General features: G+C 45.7%; 1 protein-coding gene across 1 annotated transcript in view; it reads right to left on the bottom strand.

Annotated features, from left to right (window-relative positions):
* The window catches only part of cfap69 (cilia and flagella associated protein 69), a 146,987-nt gene that overhangs the window by 53,410 nt on the left and 67,139 nt on the right, over nt 1–26,438 (bottom strand). The window contains exons 12-15 of the mRNA XM_078534791.1: nt 16,350–16,566; nt 15,851–16,015; nt 12,077–12,192; nt 7,437–7,555 (exon numbers count right to left, since the gene is read on the bottom strand). Coding sequence (XP_078390917.1) covers nt 7,437–7,555; nt 12,077–12,192; nt 15,851–16,015; nt 16,350–16,566 — 617 coding nt within the window. The remainder of the gene's footprint in view (nt 1–7,436; nt 7,556–12,076; nt 12,193–15,850; nt 16,016–16,349; nt 16,567–26,438) is intronic.

Genomic DNA, 26,438 nt, shown 5'->3' with positions numbered 1-26,438 from the left:
CTGAAAACAGACATTTTGTCGAAGCTTTTTGTCTTGCACTCATCAGGATAATCGCAAGAATACAATGCCGGGGGAGCAACAACTTTATACTGTATGACAAGAGAATGCTGATTGGTTAGCAAGTGGACTCTGATTGGTAGAGGCACTGCCATGGAGAATGCACCAATTAATGATGACTTACAGTTAACTGCCAAGCATTGTTTGAAATTTAAGCCGGGCGGCTTGACTCTGATTGGTCAAGGCATTGCCCTGAGGAATGAACCAGCGAATGGCTATCACTTATTTTGTTTAGCTGAAACAGGCGCAACGTGTGTACATGTTCTTTCTGTCTGCAAAGTACGGGGCCCTGTGTATTTAACTTCCAGTACATGCAAATTTGCTACACTACGAGTCTGACTGACAATCTTAAATTGGTTGTCAGCTTAATTTTTAGCACACTGAGAATTATTTGGCAAATGTTGTCCAATTGTGGAATCACATCTAATGCTGGACACTGTTTTGAGTTTTGCAAGCATGGGCTGGTTGGGTATGGCCTACTGGTAAAAATTAGGTATAGGGCCAACCTGCTCAACCCTTCCTTGTAAGATAACCCCTTAACCTAGAAATCAGCATTGCAAACCTTCTCTGAACTGCTTCCAACGCAAGTATATCCTTCCTCAAGTAAGGAGACCAAAACTGTACGTAGTACTGTAGGTGTGGTCTCACCAACACCCTATACAATTATAGCAAGACTTCCCTACTTCTATAATCCATCCCCCTTGCAATAAAGGCCAACATTCAATTTGCCTTCCTAATTACTTGCTGTATCTACATGCTAGTTGTTTGTGATTCATGTACGAGCCCACCCAGATTTCACTGTACTGCAGCATTCTACAGTCTTCCTCATTTAAACAACATTCTGCTTTTCTATTTTTCCTACCAAAGAGAATAACTTCATGTTTCCCATGTTATGCTCCATCTGCTAAATTTTTGCCCCACTCACTTAACCTTTCCCTTTGCAGATTCCTTGCATGTAGTGTAATGCATTTGGCAGTGGGCCTGTCCGCTGGTTGGAGAGCAGATGGCAACCTGCTGTGGCCATTCCGCTACCTTCCGCCAACTCGACTTATTGTCACTCAGGCACTTACCTGGTTGGAGTCACGGTCCTCACCATCCTAAGGAGGAATTTCTCACTCCCTAGAGTTGCCAACCAATTGGATGCTGGCAGTAGGACTGGTGGCCACTGCTAGTACTATAGCGGGGCCAGGCAGAGGATCAACAATGGAACCCCAGGGGTAAGACAGGTGGGATGGGTTCGCTGAGACTAGAGAGGGAGGCACCAGTGAGGGGAGGAAGAGGAGTTAGTTTTTAGGGCAAACAGGGGTCTTCAGCTATGAGGTGGCCCTTGCCTCCGGCAGGTATCTCCATTGGTCATGGGCTGCCCAAGCAGAAGGGATTCCTCCACTAGGCTGCAAAATGCCCACGAGGTTTACCTGAGGCGGTTGCCCACATGGCATGGCCCTCGCCCACTGCAGGTTAAATACTAACGGCAATGGGATGAGGCTCTTGGGCAAATGCAAGTTAATTAAGGAAAGGCAGCATGGTGGATTTGTTAATGGCAAATCTAGTTTAAGTAACTCGCTTGAGTTTTTTGATGCAGTAACAGACAAAGTTGATGAGAGTAATGGTGTTGACGTGGTGTACATGGACTTCCAAAAGGCATGTGATAAAGTGTTGCAAAGCAGATTTGTGAACAAAGTTAAGCTCATGGAATAAAAGGGACAGGAGCAACACAGATACAAGATTAGCTGAGTGACAGGAAACAGAGGCCTGGATTTTCTGTGCCCGTCGGCATCGGTGTTGTTCAGTGGCATGAGCAGACAATATGGCGCGATTGGTTTCACGATGGTGTGAAATCAGTTTGCGTTCGTCCGCTCACTCCGCCGATGGCGGGAAACGAGGCCTGTCATTGGACGTCGGGAACCTCATTGTAATACATCAGCATGTCACTATAAGGCCAGCCCGTCGGACCCATTCCCCCCCAACACTGGATTGTCCACCCACGTCGGCAGGAAAACACGCCGACGTGTTTGACAACAGCACATAAGTGACATGAACCTGGTGGGCTGCATTTCGCTTGGGACTTCAAGGTTTGTTTGCCTACCTTGCTTCGGTCAGCACTCATAGTCATCAGTGCCAGGCTTCACAGACAGCACCACATCACTTTTAGGGGTGCTCACGGGTAGGTCTCTACCTACCAGATCAGCCATTTGTGGGTGACTTTTTAATGCCTACAGGACAAGGTCTTGCTTGGGGAAGGGGGAGAAGTGGCCTCAGGCAAGAGAACAGGCTGCAGGACGAGAACTGTACTGAGGACGGAGGGTATCCCAGGGTGTGTGGGGGCACATGTTGATCTGTGCCAGTGGCCTCAAGATGGTGAGGGCTGAGGAGGCAGTCTCCAGCAGAAATTAGGCCAGATGGACATCTGAGGATATGTGTTTCTTTTTTATTCATTCACGGGATGTGGGCTTCGCTGGTTGGGCCAGCATTTATTGCCCTTGAGAAGGTGGTGGTGAGCTGCCTTCTTGAGCCGTTGCAGTCCATGTGGTGTAGGTATCCCTACAGTGCTGTTAGGAAGGGAGTTCCAGGATTTGAACCCAGCGACAGTGAAGGAACGGCGATGTATTTCCGAGTCAGGTTGGTGTGTTACTTGGAGGGGAACCTCCAGGTGGTGGTATTCCCATCTATCTGCTGCCCTTGTCCTTTTAGGTGGTAGTGGTCATGTGTTTGGAAGGTTCTGTCTAGGGAGCCTTGGTGAATTCCTGCAGTGTATCTTGTAAATGGTACACACTGCTGCTGTGAGAATGGGTGGTGATGTCCCCTGAGCTGGCAGTGAGTGAGATTTCAGTGAGTGTGTGCTGGGCTTGAGTGTGTGAGTTTAGAGTGATGAGATAGTTGCCATATCCTGCACGATGAGATCATTCATCCTCTATCTGCATTGGATGGCCAACCTCTTCTGTGCCGCACTGGCACTGACCACCACTGCCATCGCCTGCCATGCTGGATTGGTGATGCCATCCTGCGGCCAGAGCGGGGGTAGAGGACATCACGATGGGCCTCCATGGCGTCCAAATGGCATTTCAGTAACGTGTCATTAAACCTGGGGTCTGCAGTCTTTCTGCCTTTCATGGACATCTTCCCTGTAGTAGTCATGGGCTGGAAGCACTGAGATGTGTGCGTGCGGCTAGACTTTAGATATGGTGCCAGGCATGATGGAGCAGTGAGGTGAAGGTGTGGTGGGCGAATGAGAGCATGGAAATAGCGTGTTTCCCGGGAATGCATAAGTAATGCGGTGGCTTTGGGATGATATAGCGTGTAAATCTGCCGTCATAGCCAGCGGGTAAAATGTAATTTTACCGGCCCACTACCACACAGTGCAAATCTGGGATAATTCCGCCCACAGAGTAGTGGTTATTTTTAATAGACATATTCTGGACTGGAGGAAGGTTTATAGTGGAGTTCCCCAGGGGTCAGTGTTAGGACCCCTGCCTTACTATTTTATATATTAATGACTTAGATCTTGGTGTACAGGGCACAATTTCAACATTTGTGGATCATACAAAACTTGGAAGTATTGTAAACTGTAAGGAGGATAGTGTAGAACTTCAAAAGGACATAGACAAGTTAGTGAAAAGGGCAGACAAGTGGCAGATGAAATTTTATGCAGAGAAGTATGAAGCGATTCATTTTGGTAGGAAGAATGTGGAGAGACATGTGCATAAATCATTGAATGTGACAGGGCACGTTGAGGGAGCACTTATTAAAGCATGCAGTATCCTAAGCCTTATTTACAGAGACATTGAGAGAAAGAAAGTTATGTTAAATTTGTACAAAACACTGATCCAGCCTCAACTGGAGTACTGCGCCCAGTTCTGTGTGGCACTTTAGAAAGATGTGAAGGCATTGGATAGATTGCAGAAAAGATTCATGAGAATGATTGCAAGGTTGAGGAACTTCAGTTACATTGATAAATTGGAGAATTTGGAACTGTTTTCTTTGGAGAAGACAAGACTGAGAGGAAATTTGATCAAGATATTCAAAATCATGAGGGGTCTGGACAGAGTAAATAGGGAGAAACTGTTCCCACCAGTGGAAGGGTCGAGAAACAGAGGGCACAGAAAGGTAATATGCGAAAGAAGCAATGGTAACATGAGGAAAAACTTTGTCATGCAGTGAGTGGTTAGGACCTGGAATACACTGCCTGAGACTGTGGTGGAAGCAAGTTCAATTGAGGCATTAAAGGGGGAACTAGATTATTATCTGAAACAGGAGACTGCAGGACTATGCAGTGAAGGCGAAGGTATAGCACAAGGTGAATTGCTCCATCAGAGCTCCAGCACAAATATGGCGGGCTGAATTTGGTTGGGGTTGTAGTTGTGGGGTGGCGAGGGCAGTTGGTGCGGGTGTAGTCAGGGGGTGGGTGTATTTGAAGAGTGGGGAGGGTAGTCGGGGGTGGTGGGGTTGTAGTCGGGGGTGGGGAGGGTAGTGTGGGGGTGTGAGGAGGGTAGTCGGGCAGATGGGGATGTAGTCGAATGGGTGGGGGTGTATTTGGGGATGGGGAGGGTAGTCGGGGGGGTGCGGGGACAGGGGGATAATGGAGGTTCCCATGGGAAGTCGGGGGTAGTCAGTGGGAGGTGGGGGGTAGTCTGGGGGGTAGTGGAGGTGTAGTTGGGGGGTCCTATGGAGGGTCAGGGGGTGGGGGAGTTGCATGGGGGGTTGGGGTGGGTCAGTACAATACTTACACAGGAGTTAGAAGTGGTTTTAATACTTCTAACTTTTTCTGGGTAACTATTGCTGTAAGACAGTGGGGGCCATCTGAAGTTTGCAATTAAAATTGAGAGTTTAGGATGGTTCCCATTGCAGGGCAATTGCCCAACGGAAGTTTGAACTTCATGTGCAGGCATGAGGATTTCTGGAGGTGGGATGGGGGGATCCCACAGGGCATCTTTGGCGTCCCTCCAGCTGGAAGTTATGGGCTATTAACTCTGTTTCTCTCCACAGATGCCGACTGACCTACTGAGTTTTTCCAGCATTTTTTGTTTTTATTTTAGATAAGGAAGATACCAGGTTGCATTCCTGGTTCATGTTAGGTTAACTGATTTCAATTGGGCAGGTAGTGTGGCAGGTTGGGAGGTGGTGGCATAGTGGTATTGTCACTGTAGTGATATTGTCACTGGATGGTATTCCAAAAGACCCAGGATAATGCTCTGGAGACCCGGGTTCAAATCCCACCACGGCAGATGGTGAAATTTGAATTAATAAAAATCTGGAATTAAAAGTCTAACGATGACCATGAAACCATTGTCGATTGTTGTAAAAACCCATCTGGTTCACTAATGTCCTTTAGGGAAGGAAATCTGCTGTACTCACCTGGTCTGGCCTACATGTGACTCCAGACCCACAGCAATGTGGTTGATTCTTAAGTGCCCTCTAAACAAGGGCATTAGGGATGGGCAATAAATGCTGATCTAGTCAGAGACGCACACATCCCATGAACAAATAAAAAAAAACGAAATTGGCTGCAACATCCCATGGCGTCAGCTCAATATCTCCCATAGGAAGTGTGTGTTTTGAGGATAGATCTAAGCTCAACTATAAACCCTCTGTTGTAAAACAGCCTTTTGGCCATCGCTGCCTTTGCTACAGGAGCACAACCACAGGACTACATAAAAGTTAATGTCTTCTGGTTAAGATGATGAAAGAAATGGAGAGAAAAATAGAGGGAAAAGCAGGAAGATAAAGAGAATAAAAGTGGCCTTAAGTGGGGAAAGATAGTATTATACGTAAAATATGAATTTGATTATTGTTTGAGTCCTAAAATGAGAAAACAAAGTAAAGCAATTATATATAAAAAGTAATAAGTAAAATTCTCATAACAGATCGCTGTTAATTTTACAATAGTTTATCCTCCAAAATTGCTTTGCCCTTACAACTATGGCCCGTAATGTCCGTGCTCCCCAGCGTCAGATTTGGGGGTACCCCAACGATGCGTTGGGGAATCCATCTGGCAAGTACCCAGGTAAGGGTTTGTATGGCAATTGCGCAGAAGTGCACACTTCCTCTGGATAATTGCGCTGTGCTGGGAACCATCCAAAAATTCAATTTAGATTGCAAACTTTGATGGTTCTGCCGGGGTTATACCAATAGTTACCAGAAAAAGTTAGGAGAATTAAAACCTTTTCTAACTTCTACATAACTATTGTGAAGACCCAGACCAGCCCAACAGGACTCACCCACACCCGTGCCACCCCCCCCGCCCCCACCCCCAAACCATGGGGCTCCCCCCTGAACTCTGACAACCTCACTTCCCCCTCCCCACAGATCTCAGCACCTATCCCGATATTGGATCCTCCCTCTGACCTCAGACTCCGACACCCTCCTCCCCCACCCCCCTCCCCCACCCTCGGTCCTCAGACTCCAAACCCCCGACCTCAGACCCCCCCCCCCACTGACCTTGGACCCCGCCCCGATCTCCGGCCCCCTGACCTCCGAACAACCCCCCTGACCAGCGGACCCTCTCTAACCTCTGGACAACCCCACCCCCTTGTCCTCCGGACCACGCCCATGACCTTCGCCACCCCCCCACCAACCCAACGAAATTCGGACCCCCCCAACCAACCTCCAGAACCCCCCCCCCACCGACGTCTGGACCACCCCCACATCCGGACCCCCTAACCTCAGACTCTCCCCCCCCCCAGACCTCGGACCCTTCCCCCCCCGACCTCGAACCCCACCACCTCTCCGCCCCCCCCCCCCACCGACTTTGGACCCCCACAACCCCCGGACATCCCCAACCCCCAGATCCTATTCAATTCCCTTAGACACTTACCTTCGCCTGGCTTGTCAATTTCCCTGGCCCTTTAAACTTTCCTGCTTTATGGCAGCAAGTGCTGTAAAAAAGGGGCGTGGCCTCCTTGAATACACTGGATCTACACTTCGCTGGGGCCCCAAGCAGCTCCGGGGAATGGAAGTGGCAACACAATTTTCAAGGCCAGGTAACTGTGCATTTATTTCTTCTAATTTCTGTGGGCCAGCACTTTCCGATGCTAGTCGGAAGTTACAGCCATACATTTCAATCTCAAGTTACATTGTTGATGCAGGCTTGTTACTCATTGGATAAAACAAACCCCGTGCACTGTACTAATTAGTTCACAAATGTGGAGCTACAGCAATGTCAGAAGGTTAAACACAAGTAATAATGTAAGATTTCATGACAAATTTACAAACAGCATACAAGCGTAACTTATAAATATCTATTATGTTGCTTTGTTAATGTAGTAAGAAAAAACCATATAAATTTGTATGGGTCTGCACTGTTGTGAAATGTAAAACAAAATACAGACTGATGAAAGTGATGGTTAAAAGTATTTATTGCTGCAATATAACAATAAACTTACCAGATACAGTCTACTGTGGACAGTAAAAGCCTGTTGTGACCAATGCCGCTGTAGAACTTATTTGGATCAATCTTTAACAGCTTTATGATAATTTCTACTCCAAAGGCACCAAAGAGTTCCTAATACACAATAAAAGAAAGCACAGTGAGCAGGTAAGTGCTCAATGAGGAGATGGTGGCGTAGTGTTAATGTCACTGGACTAGTAATCCAGAACCTTAGGCTAAAGCTCTAGCAACATGGGTTCAAATCATACCATAGCAGCTGGTGGAATTTAAATTCAATTAATAAATGTGGAACTGAAAACTATTTTCAGTAATGATGACCATGAAACTATCATCAATTGTCGTAAAAGCCTATCTGGTTCACTAACGTCCTTTAGGGAAGGAAATCTGCCATTCTTACCTGGTCTGGCCTGTATATGACTCCAGAGCCACAGCAATGTGCTTGATGCTTAACTGCCCTCTGAAATGACTGAGCAAGCCACTCAGTTCAAGGGCAATTAGGAATGGGCAATAAATGCTGGCCCTGCCAGAAACATACACATCCCATGAAAGAATAAATAACAAGAAAACATGAAGAAGAAATAATTTCAGTGATATAGCAAAAGAATGGTTAATGGGACTAACTGAATTACTCTTTAAAAGAACTGGTGCAGACTTGATGGAGCAAATGGCCTCCTTCTATTCTATAATAGAACTGTTGACTACATCACTTTGCTGTTGATTGAGAATAGGTTGATGGGGAAATAATAGGTAGGATTGGATTTATCCTGCTTTTTGTGGACAGGACATACCTGGGCAATTTTCCATTTTGCCAGGTAGATGTCAGTGCTGCACCTTACTGAAAACAGCTCGGCTAGTTCTGGAGCACAAGTTTTTAGTACTAAAGGATGTTGGTTGTGGCAGGATAAGGCACAGGATATACCATCACCCACCAACTGCGCCACTAGCCTCACACACAGCTCAATGAATGACAACTCTATCAATTATCTGCCAACAATCTCTATCAATCACGGCTTATACCTATCATTCATTACATCACCTCACACACTTAGCACTGCTGAAAGCCTCATACCCACATGTACCAGCTTGCACACACAGCCATCTATTCAACTGTGATAGCCACATCACCAAAACGCTTTGCACCATAGTCAATGACACACTTCCCACTCTTTTGCAGGACAAGTTGGTGTACAACGAGAGGCAGGAAGTGCTCAGCAGTAGGGTACAGGCAAGGCTGTATGTCCTTACCCCCAGGGAAGAGATGGTTCTCACCCATTGGAACACCCATTGCTGAGGCCATGGCCAGGGGTGTGGCTGAAAAAAACAGAACATGATGGTAACTTCATATCTAATTCCCCTTCTCATATCCCAGTTCCCCCTTATGCCACAATCTCTTTTGATTTACAAGCTGAAGACAGCATAAATATGCACCTCTTGCTTCTCACCACCTCTTACCGCAACCCCAACCTTAAAGATATAAGAATTCGGAGCAGGAATAGGCTATATGGCCGTTGCACCTGCTTCATCATTTAATAAGGCAATGGCTGATCCCCAACCTCAACTCCACGTTCCTATGTGATCCCCAGGATCCCTTGATTTCCTTACAGTCCAAAAATGTAACAATCTCAGCCCTGAATATACTCAACGACTGAGCATCCACAGGCCTCTGCAGCCAAACATTCACAATTTTCTAAATGAAGAAATTTCTTCTCATCTCAGTCCCTTGTGCCTTTCTACTTTCAGATACCCAAGAATTCCCCCCTAGTCAGGGAGTGGTGGAAGAACAACATGTGGAAGAGCAGCAAGACACTAAGTGATAAAGAAATATTGGCCGGGATTTTCCCAGTGGCTGGGACGAGAAAATTTGGAGAGCAGCCAGTTCCGCCCACGATGATGCCCAAATCTCACCAACTGTCACTTAATATCACGCAGTCACCAGCTCAGATATTGACAATGCACATAATTTACAGAATAACTTAGAGTTGCAGCATGCACATCATGATGGCGTATTGGTAATGTCACTAGACTGCAATCCAGACGCCCATGCTAATACCCTGGGGACAGGGATTCAAATCCCACCATGGTAGCTGGCGGAATTTAAATCTAATTTATTAAAAATATCTGGAATTGAATGCTAGTCTCAGCAATTGATTGTTGTAAAAGCCCATCTGGTTCATTAGGGAAGGCAATCTGCTGTCCTTACATGTGGCTCCAACAAAGTCTGTCCTTCAACAGATTATGGTGTCCCACAAGCAGTGTAGCAATGGCACTCTGTGGAGCCATTTCAGGTTTACAGCATTTGCCTTCCCAATCTGCCTCTACCCTTGCTGCTGCATATCAGCCAGCCAACCCAGACGACTGATGCCTATGCTGAAATGGGGTATTCTGAAGCCAGGGCTTCCTAGGGTCCTGAGGTTTTCCTCCAGTGAAAGTCAGCAGATTTCCACTAACCATGTTTTAGCCACTGGGATAGCACTGAGTAGGAGTACTAGTACAGCAAAGGCACACCAAAGAGAGGCACCGAGGGAATGCACAAAAGTCAGGGATGTTTGTAATGCATGGTTTTATTTATAGATTTGGTTTGGAATATTTATTTTGGAGTGGCATTTATTTCAGCATTGTAGCCAAGCAGCTGCTATGATAGTCTGTAACAGGGAAGGTAAGGCATGGAACTATTGTTGAGTGGTGAATTGTTGTTGACTGGTATCACCGTCATATAAGTTGCTCACGAACAGCCCGACCAGTAAGGAGCTGTCTTTATTCCCTGCTCCCTTCCTCTTCTCCCTCAGCTGCTTGCCTTGTAGCTGATGGGAAGGTGCCTTCACAGTAGTGAGGTTGTGCAGCATAGAGCAGACCACCATGTTTCCTGACACCTACTGCAGTAGGTCGGTTCAGGCAGCAGAAGTGTTTCAGCATGACAATGCACTGCTCTATCACATCCCATGTGGGATGGCTTTCATTGTATGCATTGCTGAAAACATGGCTTTCATTGTATGCATGGCTGAAAGCACGGCTTTCATTGTATGCACGCTGCACAACTGTGTGTGGGTTGCAAATTGAAGTCATTAGGTGGCCAGCAGATGGCCTTTATTGCCACAGTGGGCACACTTTGATTTGCTGTGGTGGCTCAAATACAGATGACACAGCGAACTTCTGCAGAATGAAGGCATCATGACGGCTGCCAGAATACCAGACATTAAGCTGCATGATTCACTGCGTATGGTTGCACATCATCTGGATGTTGAGGGAATGGAATTCATTTTGGGTGTGATACATCTCTGAGTTTACATGCAGCACCTGCAAAGTTATGTGAGTGCAGTCAATCACATCCTGCACCATGGTGAAGTATGTAATCCTCACAAAGCCGTGTGTTCAATCACTTGCCATTTTCTGGCAGGAGAGAAAGAAATGTAGTCAGCTCTCTTTAAATAGACAGCATCAGTGACCTTCCTTATGCAACAGTGGACAGCAAACTGAGATGTTGCAAATATCTCCAGCTCAAGATTGTGTGATGGAATCTGTGCTTTCAAGTCAATATTTTTTGAGACAGACCCTAACTGCAAACAGAAAATGAAAAGGAAAATAGAGAAAGGAAATTGACCCTCCTAGTTTCTAAGGAAATGGAAACTAAACCTGAGATTTGGAAACCAGACTGAAACTGGTTGAGGCCATATAAGGAGACGTAGAGCCATCTAAGCATGACAGTAGCATTCAATGAGTCCAATGGTGCAGTATAGGCAAGCTGAAAAATACAAAGTCCAGATCCAGAAGCTGAGAATAAGTTGCAGCAGTTGTTTCTGTTACTTGAAGATAACATTGGCAGATCTAGACTGAGTTGAGGAGTTCTGCAGATGTGTGCCATTTGTGGTGAAGACCATGCCTGAGGAACTCGGGCTGGTTGTGCGCTGCTCTCGGCTGGGGATCAGGCTAAGATTCTAAGATAGGAGAGGAGTTAAAATGCTTCGTTAGGAAGACAGAGTTTTGAAGGACTTTGTGCCTGAGATTGATGATATATATGCTGAGTGGACTGCTGAGCTAATTCGTTAGATCTACCTTAGTTGTATCTGTCATTTGATGTATAATTTTTAGGTTATAATCGACCGTAATTTACCTGATAATTCATGTTTAACATATGTTGATTCCAGATGTTAGCAAATAGGAGGTTATTTAAGATAATATTTAATGTTTGCTTTGACTCGTGTATAGTAAAAATTCTTCTCTTTTAAAACGTGGAATCTTGTGGCTTCATTCTTTTAGTAAATATCTGGGATTTCAGACTTCTTTTAAAAAAAATAGCTACTAGTCTCTGCTGAGATTGTAACAGCTGGAAGGACCTCAATACATAAAAGTTCATGGCCATGGTCACCTTCACAGCCACTGACGATGTGATCCTTGAAGACATGCACTACAGCCATGTTTTATACCTTTCTTTAGAGAATTATTTAGTTTGATAGGCAAAGCGGCAGGGAGTATATACTAGGAAGGCGCATCAGACACTTTTTAAAGTCAAAGTAGAGAACTCATCTCTCATGCACAGATATGTATATGTCTCAGGCTATAGTGCACACATGCACGAACTGAGTATGCCATTTTATCCAACCAGTCACAGCTGAGCTACATTGTTCAATATTTACCCACCTTTCTATGAATATCATGTTCACAGATGCTGGACAAGATGATGAGGATGTCAGTTTGCATATCCAAATTAATTTTGGTTTCTTCTTCCAAGCTGTTTGTCATGCCTTTCAAAACATCTATTAAACATTTAAGAAAAATCATATCACTCAGATAATAAAAAATACATAAAAGGCCTTTTAAAAAAACCCAAGCACACCGGGGAATCCTGTTTCTTATTTGAGCAAAAATCTTTTATTTTCCCTGCCCAGTCAACCATGTGATACACCTAATCTAAACAGGACAGTGACCTGCTCCTTTAACTCTTTAACTCAACCTATTTCACCCTCAATCATAGAATGGTTATGGCACAGAAGGAGGCCACTCAGCTTGTCGCATCCATGCCAGCTGTCTGGAAGAGCAACTCACTTTGTCCCATTTACCAGCTCCTTTCCTTGCAGCCCTGCAAATTTTTTCATTTCAGATAATTATCCAATTCTCTTTTGGAGGCCACAATTGAATCTGCCTCCACCACACTCGAAGACAGAGCATTCCAGATCTTAACCATGTTTTTCCTCATGTCACTGTTGCTTCTTTTGCCAGTCAACTTAAATCAGTGTCCCCTGATTCTTGACCATTCCAACAATGGGAATAGTTTCTTCTTATCCATCAGAACCCTCATGATTTTGAAAACCTCTTAATCTTCTCTTCTCCATGGAGGACAGCCCCAGCTTCTCCAATCTATCCAAGTATCTGAATCATTGCTGGTGAAGCCATTAAGAGCCCCCAATGCTGGTTAAGCCATTAACGTCAGTCCATGATGACTTTCCCTCCAATTATTTCTCCTTGTTGGTAAGTGAACAAACTCCGTTTGGCGGTTGTGAATTCAACCACCCAACCCCACAATCAAACTGCTCCAGCTTTCCATTACTCTCTCTTCTTTTAATATCTTTTTTAAAACCCATCCCTTTGTCTAAGTTTTGAGTTCCCCCTCACTTCTGTATGATGTCCATTTTATTTGCATTGGGTACAGTGCCTTGGGATGTTCTTCTGCTAAAGATGCCACATAAATGCAAGCTGCATTTTTAAACCTTTGATCCCCTCTGTTTCTTCCTTGATTCCTCTGACCCGATTAATCTAGGTAGAAAGGCCTCATCCCGCTGCTGCTGGGATTCATCCAGCGGCAGGCGGGGGACCCTCCTTGCAGGAAGTTTGAAAAACATACCCTTAGGATTGCTTGTGGGCTTCCAGGGCAGGGCCCTCATTCAAAGACACTCAGTGTCTGATCGAAGGACCTGGCATTGGGAAGGAGGGGCCCGCCTTCCCATGCTTCTGACCCTCTCCCTCATGACCTCCAACCCACAACCTCCATCCCATCGTCACTCAGCTGTGGCCTGGATCCCTCACTGGTCCTAGGCCTCTCCAGCTGCATTGCCAGCAGCAGCCACTGACCACAGTGGCACTACTTGCAATGATAATTGCTGGCCTCCGATTGACCAGTAGCTCTCTGCCCCTGGAGTCCTTGATCCCTGAGAGGCACTTAATACAGGTGATGCAGGGTTCTCATTGGCTCTCCAGCCAGAGGGCAAGATCCCCATCACCTCCATTAAATACCGCACTTTTAGATACTTTTCCTTATCTAGGTGGTTGGAAAATAAATGTTCTTCTATATAGACTTTAACAAAACAATGACAAATGACTAGTATCTGTTAAGTGAACGTACTTTGAGTCAGTACATGCAAATAGTCATGCAGTTTAATAGACATTTTCTAATATCAAACCAGCTAAAAGGAGAAAATCAGCTAGAGGAGAATGATATGGTTAAGAAAGAAGAAGCAGAGGGTAATAGAAATTACTGGACAAAGAAAGGAAGGTCTCTAACCATGAGAAAATTTAAATAATAGTGTCAAAGAATCTTTATAGCACAGAAGGAAGCTATTTAGCCCATCAAGTCCATACCAGCAATTTGCAGAGTGATCCAGTCAATCCCATTCCCCGCTCTATTCCAGCAGCTCTGCAAGTTTATTTTTCTCAAGTGCCAATCCAATTTATTTTGAAATTATTGATTATCTCTGCCTCCAGCACGCTTGTTGACAGATTTCCAATTTGCTACCACTCGCTGCATAAAAATGTTTTTCCTCACATCCTCGTGTATCACTTGCCCAAAATCTTAAATCTGTATCACCTAGTCCTCGTACCATCAGCTAATGGGAAGAACTTTTCTTTGCAAATCTATCATAATCTTGAACACCTCTATCAAATCTCCCCTCAATCTCCTTTGCTCCATGGAGAACAACACCAGCTTCTCCAATGTAGCTGTCTCCAGAATCCTCACATCTTTCCTAAAGTGTGGTGACCAGAACTGGATCCAATACTCTAACAGTGGTTTAGCCAGAGCTTTATCAAGGTGCAGCATAACTTCCTTTTTGTATTCAATATTGCTACAGAGGAAGACCAAGATCGCATCTGCTTTTCTAACTACTCTGTCAGTATGTCCTGCCACCTGTGTGTGAGGCAGTTCACTAGCTATGATTCTACTCTTATTTGGTCATGTGAAAGGAAATCTGCTCAATGACGCTAGTGTCACACTTAGTTGAAAAGGTTAAAAACAAGCCAGTATATAGTCAATAGAATGAATCTTTTAAAAATTATTTCATGGGATATGGGCATTGCTAATGAAGCTAGCATTTAACTCATACAAAGTTTACATAAGTTAACAGGCACTTCAAGAGAATATGACCTAGCTTCTGATCCAGATGAAGTGTCCCGAGTGAAATGAGGTATAAAAATATCATTACTTGTGGCTTATAAAAGATTGCACAGTGTCCAGTACCATTCATGACTCCTCAGATACAGAAGCAGTCTTTGCCCGCATGCAGCAAGTCCTGGAGAACATTCAGACTTGGGCTGATAAGTGGCAAAAAACATTCACACCTCACAAATGCCAGGCAAAGACCAATAACAGAGAATCTAACCAATCCCTCCCTGACATTCAATGCCATTACCATCACTGAATCCCTCACCAACAATATCCTGGGGGTGACCATTGATCGAAACTAAACTGGACCAGCCATATAAATACTGTGTCAACAAGAACAGGTCAGAGGCTGGGAATTCTGTTGGGTGAAAAACCATCCTAACAGCACTGTAGGTGTACCTCACCAGACGGACTGCGGCAGTTCAACAAGGTGGCTAACCATCACCTTAACTCAAAGATAATTAGGAATGGAAAACAAGTGTTGGCCTTGCCAGCAACACTCACATGAGGGAGAAATTAAAAAAAAATACTGTCACTACATTAAGATTTAACAATGATTGTAATGCTTAAGTTCAGATGGACTTTCTAACTACTAAAGGCGGGGGGAGTTGGGCGGGAGCAGGCGCGCAGCCGATCGCCACCCGCAATCGGCTGGGTGGCGCCATTTCACATGCGCGCGAAAGAGCGCAGAAATCTCCCTGAGGCACGGAGCTGCCTCAGGGATATTATTAAAATTTTTAAAAATCAAACTAAAGAAAAAAAAATTTAAGACATGTCCCCTCATGTGACAATGTCACATGAGCTGGGACATCTCAATGAATTTTAATAAAAAATTTATTTAATGCAGAAACCCTTCATGAAACCTCATCCCGCCCGTGTTGGGACTAGTTGGCTTTAATCCAATTAAGACACACCCACAGACTAAACCTCTATTTTAAAAGAAAAATGTTTTCCAATAATATTATATACATTATTAACTTCATGATACTGTATGTTAAACTCCTTATTAGGGTAGGATTGTGATTGCAAATATACCTTACCTAGAAGTTGAGGAATTACTCCTTGATCATATAGGTTTTGGTTTATCAATTCTTCACCAAGGGATGCCATAGATCTCAGAAGTCTTAGACAGTAGTGCATTTGAGCTTTCTTACTGCCACGGCCACCAGCAGCATGGAATGAATTGCCTTTGCCAAAGTATGGATCTGGGAGGGAACAAATTAAAATTGTGTGACTGATACACAGATCTATTATTCTAAATAACTAACTCAGATTATTGGAAGTACAAATTTATGAAAAGGAAAAATTGGAAACCGTTCATGCCCTATCTCATCAAAAAACATGTTGCATAAATAGAATAGGCACTAATTTATACTGTATTCACACTCAAAATCGGTCCATTTAAATGGGTTAAATCATTGTTCAATACTTCTTTGTTCTCTTATCGCTGAAGCATACAGATCAATCAAAACTCATATTTTATTATTTTCTCTTTAAGTGTAGACAATTTTAAATTTACTGGAATTTAAAGGCATTTACCTTGATTTATACACCAGTCCAACAGAAGCAGCATACGGGTATTCCCTTGACAGTTCATGTAATCATCCACCATGACTGGAGCCAGTGAGATCAAAGTAGCTAAAGCATGAAGTTGAAGCTCTTCAAACTGGGCAGGAGACCAATACCGAACTCCAGGATTCTCATTTGGCTTAACATAATGAAATAGTGCCAATAGTGCTTCCCCTTCACTGAGTAGCTACAGGACAAAAGCATACATTAAAAAATTTGAAAGTTTAGATCATTCTCACTATAAATCACCCTCCCAAGTGGTTAATCTGTAAAGATTTTATGAAGCAAATTAACTACCTATTGTGTGAAAAGTTAAGCTCCTGAATTACCAAATTAACAAGAACAAATAGTTGCTTTAGTGCTACTCAGGCATGCAGACTTATGACAGTGCACATAACAGTGCAGAAAAAAATAGTGGATGCTGATTAGGAAGGGGAGGAAGCTAATAAAAATGTTGAGGGTGCCAAAGGCACTGTATTGGGAGAGGGTTTTTACAGAGGTTTTGTAAAGTGGGTGGATTGAGATGTGGAGTTTTTTATAACAGAGACATTTATTGTGGAGGACAGGTAGAAGAAAACAAGGAGGAACATAGTGCCAGAGCAACATGGGGTGCTTGTACAAAAGAAAAGCTATAGACCATATGGCCCCTCAAGCTTGCTCTGCCATTCAGCATGAATATGGTTGACCATTGGCCTTGGCTCTACTTTCCCACCCACTTTGCATATCCTTTGATTCCCTGAGAGGCCAAAAAGCTCAGCCTCTAATATATTCAACAATGGAACATCTACAACCCTCTTCCAATTCCAATGATTCACAACCCTTTCAGTGAAGGAATTTTTCCTCATCTGTCCTAAATGATTAACCCCTTATTCTGAGACTGTGCCTTCATGTTGCAGATTCCCTAGACAGGGGAAACCACTTCTCAAGTGTCTACCCTTCAGAATCTTGGCCAGGATTTTTTGGATGGCCAAGTTTCCTGTGCCACCATCGGAGTACACATCCCCGTTGCCACTGCCTGCTCTGCAGCCATTTCACGCCCCAGTGAGCGTTAATTGGCTGCAGGCGGGACTTCCGCTCCTCACACAGGTCGAAGTCCCTCCTTAGAGAGCTGCTGGCCATTCCAGTCCTTGCAGTGACAGCGCTGCAGTGGACAGAAGAAGTGCAGGAGGACATCGGAGTCCAAGTCTGGGCACCGGAGGGCCAGGTAAGTTCAAGGGATCCCAGGGCAGGGAGAACTGGGCGAGGGTGGAGGGGGTGATCAGGGAAGAGACTTGGTGGGGGTGGGGGGTTTGGAGGCCACCGGACCTTGGGGGGTGGAACCGCCTGACAATAATTGGCCACTTAAGGGCCTCAAATGGGGCAAGGGTGGGTAGGCTGTCCAAGGACTTTCCCACCCCAGCGTAAAATCGCTGAAAGGTCGGAGTGGGCTGGAACCCAGCAGGAACGCCATTTCTCCTACTTCATGCTCACTCACCCCTCTTAAATACCTGCCGGCAGGGAAGAAAGAAATTCAGGCCCTTGTATTTTTCAATGAGATCGCCTCTCATTCTTCTAAACTTCAGAGAACACAGTCTCAGAATAAGGGGTTAATCATTTAGGGCTGAGATGAGGAGAAATTCCTTCACTGAAAGGGTTGTGAATCATTGGAATTGGAAGAGGATTGTGGATGCTCCATTGTTGAATATATTAGAGGCTGAGCTTTTTGGCCTCTGAGGGAATCAAAGGATATGCAGAGTGGGTGGGAAAGTAGAGTCAAGGCCAATGATCAACCAATTTACTCAACCTCTCAACATAGGACAATCCTTTCATCCCAGGAACGAATTTAATGAGCCATCGCTGCACCTCCTCAAATGCAAGTATATCCTTTCTTAAATATGGAGACCAAAACTGCACACAGTACTCCAGGTTCTTTGAGGATGTAACAAGCAGGGCGGATAAACGGGAACTACTAGGTGTCGGCCTGAATTTGACGCTTGGCATGTGCGCCAAGTGGGCAGGCCCGGAAGCAAACATATAATCTGCTGCCGGGCGAGATTGCGTTTCCAACGCGATTTCACACTGGGTGGCCAGTTAAAGGCCGCCCAGCGTGAAACATATCTGCTCAATGGTCAGGAGGGCCGGGCGGGGGCAGGAGCCTTTTGGGTGTGGGGTGTCCCAATCGACTATCCACAGTTGCATGAACCTGATGACTGACGCTCTATTCAGGTGGGTCGTGACATTTATTAATTACTGGACCGATGAGGCCATCCAGGCTGAGTGAGCCAGAGGCTTAGCTGCAATTGCTGGGTTCCCCCGCATCCAGGGTGCCATCGACTGCACACGTGGGCATCAAAGCACGAGAGGGTGAGCCGGGTGCCTTCATGAGCAGGAAGGGATTCCACTCCATGAACCACCAGATAATTTGTGACCACAAGGCACAGATTCTGCAAGTCTGTGCAAGGTACCCTGGCAGCTCCCATAACACAGACATCCTCCAACACTCACAGGTGCCAAGGCTGTTCATGGCTCCAACTCGACTGGATGGATGGCTGCTGGGTGACAAGGGCTATCTACTGAAAAGGTGGCTTATGATGCCTCTCTGGCACCCAAGAACAGATGCAGAGCAGAGGTATAATAGGAGTCATGCCTCCACAAGGGCGGTGATAGAGAGGACCATTGGTCTGTTGAAGATGAGAATCAGATCCCTGGACCGTTCAGGGGAAGCACTACAATACCCTCCAGAGCGTGTGTCGCTGATAGTTGTTGCATGCTGCACTCTCCACAATCTGGCTCTGGCATGGGGGGAACCTTCTGGAGGAAGAGGATCTTGAGGCAGCTCCAGAGGCCACAGATGATGACTCCAGTGCTGGATCACAGGAGGAGTCCGGGGAATAAAACGGTGAGGACGTGGATGCAGACTTCTGAAACCTGCCCTGGGATCCCTTGAACTTAACTGGCCCTCCGATGCCCAGACTTGGACTCCGATGTCCTCCTGCACTTCTTCTGTCCACTGCAGCACTGTCACTGCAAGGACTGGAATGGTCAGCAGCTCTCTAAGGCGGGACTTCCACCTGTGTGAGGAGCGGAAGTCAGGGAGGCAGGGACACCAGGGAGGCCTTGATTCAACGCTCCTTCAGCCAAGGCACTGCTTTCAACTCATGCCAGGGGTGCCGCCTCCTTACCAGACATTTGAAATGACCCATTCCGTTGAACCCAAAGTCCACTCAGTACCAGTGCAATAATGTTTAGAGCCCCATATGTCCAGCATGAGATTCTGGTATGCCCTGCACCTACAAACAAGTGAAGCATACTCAGGCCATTAACACAAAAGCAAAACTGATATAACGTTGGCACTCACAGAAAATGAACATAACAATATAAGGTGTAAATGCTCACACCAGTAAACAAATTAACACATGGCAGAATGGAAGATCAACTGTGAAAAGTCCCTCTTCTGCTCACGGTGCCTTAAACCTACGCTTGCTGGTGCTGCATCTTGATGACCACCACCCTCTCCCCCAACTCTCTCTGGCAGTGACATTGGAGGCTGCCTGTTGACTGTGCTGTACTGTTGGCCTTGATGGCCTTCGCAGTTGTCCCCTGGCCAGTGGAGTCTGCGCAGGCCCCACCTGGGAGGGAGCGTCCGCTGCCTCGGCTGGGTGCTCCTCAGTTATCACGGCCTCATCAGGTGCCACGGTCACTGGCAGAGGGGCAGAGGAGCTGCTATCGTCATCTAGAGTGTCCGGAGAGGAGCCCACAAAGACGACAAGCAGTTTGTGTGCCAATGTGATGTTGGTTTGGACCTCCTTGCTCGCCACTGATGGACGGGTACCTGGCAGAGATACTAGGTGCCTCATCCACCTCTCACACTGGCAGTGACCTCCTGAGGTTATTGCCTGCGTGACGGCTTTCAGGTCCAAGCGCAACCCCAGGAACCCTAAGTCTGCTCCTGAAACTACCTTTCCATGAGAGTCACTACTCTCTCAATGGAGAAGGCAGTGCGCTCGGTACTGAGGGTCAATGCAGTACTCATGCTCCGCATGAACTCCTCCATGACATTGACCATGGCACGCAAACCCTCAGGAATTTCTGCCAGATCCTCCCGCGCATCCTGTTGGATATCCAGCTCTGCCGCCTAATGGACGACTCCAGAGGCTCGTTATTTGCCTTGGACTCAGCATGGTCCTGGTCTCCAGCAGTCCTCTGACTGTCAGTGTCCTGGGTACTCTCTGCCTCCACTTGCTCCTCATGTGAGTATGCTGTGCCTTCACCGTTGTGCACCGACATGGTAGCTAATGATCTAATGCCCACTGAGGTGCTGGTATCTGCACTAGGCCTGTTTGCTGAGAGGGGGTGTGACGCACATGCATCTGACAGGTACTGGTCTTCCAGTGTCAAGGGTGCTCATCCGGGTCCCGCAATCATTTGCTGAATGCCGATTCCAGGGGGAGGAAAATGACATGTCATTAGTGTTAGTATTAGGTCCCTGCCTCACCACAACCGGTGGAACATGCTGAGCGCTGGCACTCCGTCTCTAAGGCATCCATCTTGTACCTTGTCATATGAGCAGGTCTGGGGGGCCTCTGCCTGTCCTTTATGGCCTGTAGGTTTGGGGGGCCTCTGCCTGTTGTTATGGCTTCTCTTCTGTAAAGACAGAGGAGCATTGATTAGTCCACTCTCTACCTGCAGTGCCATTGCAACCTGGCCAACCCGACCTGAGGAACACCTTGCAGGGCACATCCGAGTCGTGGTCCTCAATCCCCAAAGCAATCAGGCCAAGCAGTCAGAAGTTACTGCCAATGTCATTGACAGCGGCACTGAGAGTCTTACACCCCTGAGCACCACGGGGCGGACGGCCAACCGTTAACGCTTCTCCACACAGATACATGCCAACACTCACCATTGCCGAGCGCAGCCGATCGTTGAACCTTTTGTGGCACTGCACCCATGTGCGCTGCACAACATCATGGTCGCTGATCTGGGCTGCCACCTCTGCTTGTGCTTTCTTGGTCAGGTGCTGTAGCCTCCTCTTGCCATCCCTGGGGATGAGGATGTCCCTCCTCGCACTGACCTCCTCCACGAGGATTCCCAGTCACTCATCCGAGAACCAGGGGGCTGAGTGCCCACACGACATGCCCTCCCGCCTTTTGTGCCCAGCAGGTGCAGATGCCATTGCTGCTCAAAAAAATGTTTCCTCAAACAACTCCAAAGCTACAAAGTGCCCCCCGGTAGTCTTCAGGGAGCTGCCTCTGCTGCTTTTAAATCCCCTACGGAGTTCCCATTGGACCCAGAGCCCAGCAAGCAATCATCCCCGCCCAGCCCTTCTGACCATTGAGAAGACGTGTTTCACGCTGGGCGGCCCTTAACTGGCCATCCAGTGTGAAATCGCATTGGAAACGCAATCCGGCCCAGATGCAGATTATACGTCCGCTCGCCGACTTGGTGTACACGCCAAGTGTGAAAGTCAGCCTGAAGCTCAAAAATGTGATAAAGCTGTCAAGTTTCACCAAGCAACCAGCAGCAAACTATCTCCTAAACTCCTCACTACTCATAATGGCAATACTCTGGACCCTTTTTATCCTGCCCTTGGATGACAATTCGTTACAGTCATCACACAGGCAACGGAAAATCGAGTACAATTGGCTTTTTAATGGCCTTAATTGGCCCCTTTAATTGTCATTGGGCGGGGCTCCAACTCCCGTGTGCTCCTGCCGTTCTCAATATTGCTCATGTGCATGTCAGGACCACTCCCATTATCGTCTCGCACAGCTTCACGTGAATTCGGCCAGGTGCGCGCCCGACCTCGGAACGCAAAATTCAAGCCATAGTGTATTTGAATTGCTAAACGCTGTCCGATAAAGTGCCAAATAAAAGGTTACAGCACAAGTTAAGAGCTCATCATGTTGGGGGTGATATATTAGCATGGATAGAGGATTAGCTAACTAACAGGAAACAGAGTCAGGATAAAGAGTCATTTTCAGGTTGGCCAACTGTAACTAGTGAATGCCACAGGGGTCAGCGCTGGGATCTTTTTTTAAATTCATTCATGGGGTGTGGGCATCGCTGGCTAGGGATTGCCCATCCCTAGTTACCCTTGAGAAGGTGGTGGTGATCTGCCTTCTTGAACCGCTGCTGTCCATGTGCTGTAGGTACACCCACAGCCTCAACTATTTATGACCCACCTAATCACTTGAATGAAAAGACTGACTGTATTATAGCCAAATCTGCAGATGATACAAAGATAGGTAGGAAAGCAAGTTTTGAGGAGGATACAACAAGGTTGCAAAGGGATATAGATAGGTTAAATGAATGAGCAAAAAATTGGCAAATGGAGTATAATGTGGGAAAATGTGAGTTTGTCCACTTTGGTATAGAAAAGCAGAACAATATTTAAATGGAAACTGCAGAATGCTGCAATACAGAGAGAGCTAGGTGTTCTTGTACATGAATCACAAAACATTAGCATGCAGGTACTGTGAGTAATTAGGAAGGCAAATGGAATGTTGGCCTTTACTGCAAGGGGGATCAGTACAAATTAGTGAAGTTTTGCTACAACCGTACAGGGCATTGGTGAAACTGCTTACTTAAGGAGGGATATACTTGCATTGGAAGCAGTTCAGAGATGGTTCACCAGGCTGATTCCTGGGGTGAAGGAGTTGTCTTATGAGGAAAGGTTGAGCAGGTTAGGCCGATACATATTACAATAGAAGAATGAGAGGTAATGTTATTGAAACATACAAGATTCTGAGGGGGCTTTGACTGGGTAATGCTGAATGTTTCTCCTTGTGGGGGAATAAAACTAGGAGGCACAGTTTAAAAATAAGGGGTCTTCCTTTTAAGTCAGAGATGGAGAGGAATTTCTTTCCTCAGAGGGTCGTTAGTCTTTGGAACTCTTTTCCACAGGGAGCAGTGGAGGTTGGGTTGTTGAATATATTCAAGGCTGAGTTAGACAGATTTTTTTGATCTACAAGGGAGTCAAGGGTTATTGGGGGTAAGCACAAAAGTGAACTTAAGGCCACAATGATTGAATGGTGGAGCAGGCTCAATGAGTGAATGGTCTACTCTTGCTATTAGCCTCCTTAATTGCTTCTTCTACCTGCAATCTGATTTCCTGTGTTCCTTGTATTAGTACACCCAAATCCCTCTGAACATTAACATTTACAAGCTTCACGCCTTTTAATATTTTCTGCTTTTCTACTCTTACAATCAAAGTGAATAACCTCACACTTTCCCATATTATTCTCCATCCGCCACCTTGTTGCCCACTCACTTAACCTGTTTATATGCAGCCTCTTTGTGTCCTCCTCACAGCTTACATTCCCTAGCTTTGTATCATTAGCAAACTGAGATATGATTTTCAATCTCCTCACTTAAGTCATTAATATAGATTGTGAATAGCTGATCCTCAGCAATGATATTCATGACACTCCACTGGACACAGCCCCATTTATCCCTACTCTCTGCTTCCTGTCTGATGTAGGAAGTTTAGTGTACTGATAAAGGGGGTCTTTAATTACCCTAATAAAGATTGGGAAAATAACAGTGTAAAGACTGGAGGAATTTCCAAAGTATATACAAGAGAATTTTCTTGATCAGCATGTTTCCAGCCCAACAAAGAAGGAAGCAGTGCTGGATCTAGTCCTGGGTAATGAGGTGGGCCAAGTAGAGTAGGTTTCAGTGGGAGAGCATTTGGGAAATTGTGATCACTGTAGCATTAAGGTTAGAATAGTTGTTGGAAAGAACAAGGGAAAACTAAGCGTGGAATGACTCAACTGGAAGAGGACTAATACCAATGAACTTATAGGGATTTGTTATGATCTCAAGGGAAACTATTAGCTTCAAGAAAGAAATTAGAATTTCCAGTTATTAACTGAATTACAAGATTTCATATTTTAAACAAAAACTTTTACTGTAAACAATTAAACAAAGCAAATACATAACACCATGTGTGGGATTTTCCAGTCCTGGCACCATCGTTGCGGGCAGGACGGCAAAATTTGGAGAGCCGTTAAAAGTCCCGCTGGCACTGGGGCCGGAAATGCCTGCCCTTTATATTTTATAAATGCTTAAATTTTAAACCCAAAGATTTCAACACATCACTTCCCATTTTGTCTTTAATTCCACCCAAGAGTTCCCCTATATGTTATAGGGTCTCGAGGGTTCCTTCATTTCTCCTGGGATCAAACCAAGGTGTGCCACAGCTCCCAGGAATTCAGTTTGATTCTCCTCAGTGTCTCAACTATTCTCCAAGGTATGGTATTTTTTGGGATCCTTCCACCTGCATTTGGCCAGGTGTAGAAGCGTGCTCTGGGAGGCTTCTTAGTCAAACAAAACAAATTTTATTTACACAAGAGCTTCCATGGCTGCTTGCATCCAGCCAGCCCCTCATACAGCTATTTTTCCTAAGAAACCCCTCCCTAGAATTTATTCCCCCGCGTTAGCCTCACATAGGTTGAACAAATCACGTGACCCCTACTCAGTTGAACTGATCTTAAAGTGACAATCCTCACACCAAATGACCTTCCAATTCTCGTGATTGTGGACTCCCCAGCTCAAACATGTGCTTCATTGCTTTCTTATTTAGTGGTCTATAGCCCCTAGCAGAGTTCTCCCACTACTTGTCTCAAAGCTGCTTCCAGGTTCCAGCTGCAACTGATTGCAACTTTGTCTCTCTGCCTGTGTCTGTAAAATCACACAGATAATCCAAAATAAAAGGGTTCCTCCTTGCAACCTACCCCGATGGTAACGTGACATAGCTGGGATATCCCAGATAGAGATTTCAACTAATTAACTTCAATTCCCAAACTTGCCCTTTGGCTTGAAAAATATGCAGATAGTTTAAAACCTTCCCTCGTTTGCCTGTTGCTTTCAAATCTTTCTTTGATCTGGAACTGACATGAATAATTTAAACCCCTTATGGAGACAATTGTAGACACCTCGGGCAGAATTTTACGCTCCCTGCTCGTCGACACGTAAAATGATGCGCGGTGACGTTGGGGGGGGAACTCCCGATGTCACCGCGCCCGATTTAAATTTTCAGGAAGGCGGGAGTGCAGCGAAATCAGCTGCGTGCCCGGCGACCTGTCAATGGCCAATTGAGGCCATTGACAGGGTCAATTAAGTAAAGGACCTGCCCATCCAACCTTAAGGTTCGCAGACAGGCCAGGAGCCCTGGCGGGAACTAGAAAAAACGTGAAACCTCATCCACGGGTGGGATGAGGTTTTATGTAGGCTTTAAAAAATTTTAATAAAGATTTTGTAAAAATTATGGACATGTCCCAACTCATGTGACATTGTCACATGAGGGGACATGTAAGGGAAATTTTATTTTACTATTTTTATCTTTTTTACATGTACAGCCTGAGGCAGCACTTAGTCTCAAGGAGATGAGTGCGCTCTTTCGTGCACATGCGCGAAAGAGCGCTCTCGAATTTGGGATTCCGCCCTCCCCCCGCACAGGGAAACGCATAGAGCTTCTGTGCGGACGTCACGCTGGGCGGGCTTTAAGTGGCCTACCCACGTAAAATGGCGGCGCGCCTCTGATTGGGGGGCGCCGATCGGAAGCACACCTGTACGTGCCCGCCCATCAACATTCCCCCTCGACGGGGGGAAAATTCAGCCTCGTCTCTGCCAAGATTTGTAAAGATAGCCCATTCACCGTTGTGTTTTTACACTTCCAACTCTGACCTTATTAAATAAACACAGGCTACCCTTTGAATTGCAATTATTTTAGATCTTTTATTGGTAATAAATAAAAACTAATGTGTATTTCTTAAAGGCAACTCGTGTTTGACTAACTTGATCCAGTTTTTTGAAGTAATAAAGAAGGTAATAAAGAAGCTTATTGCAGTTGATGTTGTGCATATGGACTCCCAAAATGCATTTGAAAAAATACCACAAATAGACTTATTAGTAAAATAGAAACCCATGGGATTAAAGGAGCAGTGTCTGCATAAATACAAAATTGGCTAAGGGACAGAAAGGAGAGAGTAGTGGTGAAACAGTTGCTTTTCAGACTGGATGTGTTTTTCGTCATCTTATAAGATTCAAAGGAAGACAAGAATGCTGGTCTGTTTCATG

This window comes from Cetorhinus maximus, chromosome 3 (genome assembly GCF_964194155.1).
Source record: "Cetorhinus maximus chromosome 3, sCetMax3.hap1.1, whole genome shotgun sequence".
Lineage (NCBI taxonomy): Eukaryota > Metazoa > Chordata > Chondrichthyes > Lamniformes > Cetorhinidae > Cetorhinus > Cetorhinus maximus.
Note: the sequence above shows the minus strand (reverse complement) of the source record. Positions and strands in the feature narration are given on the sequence as shown.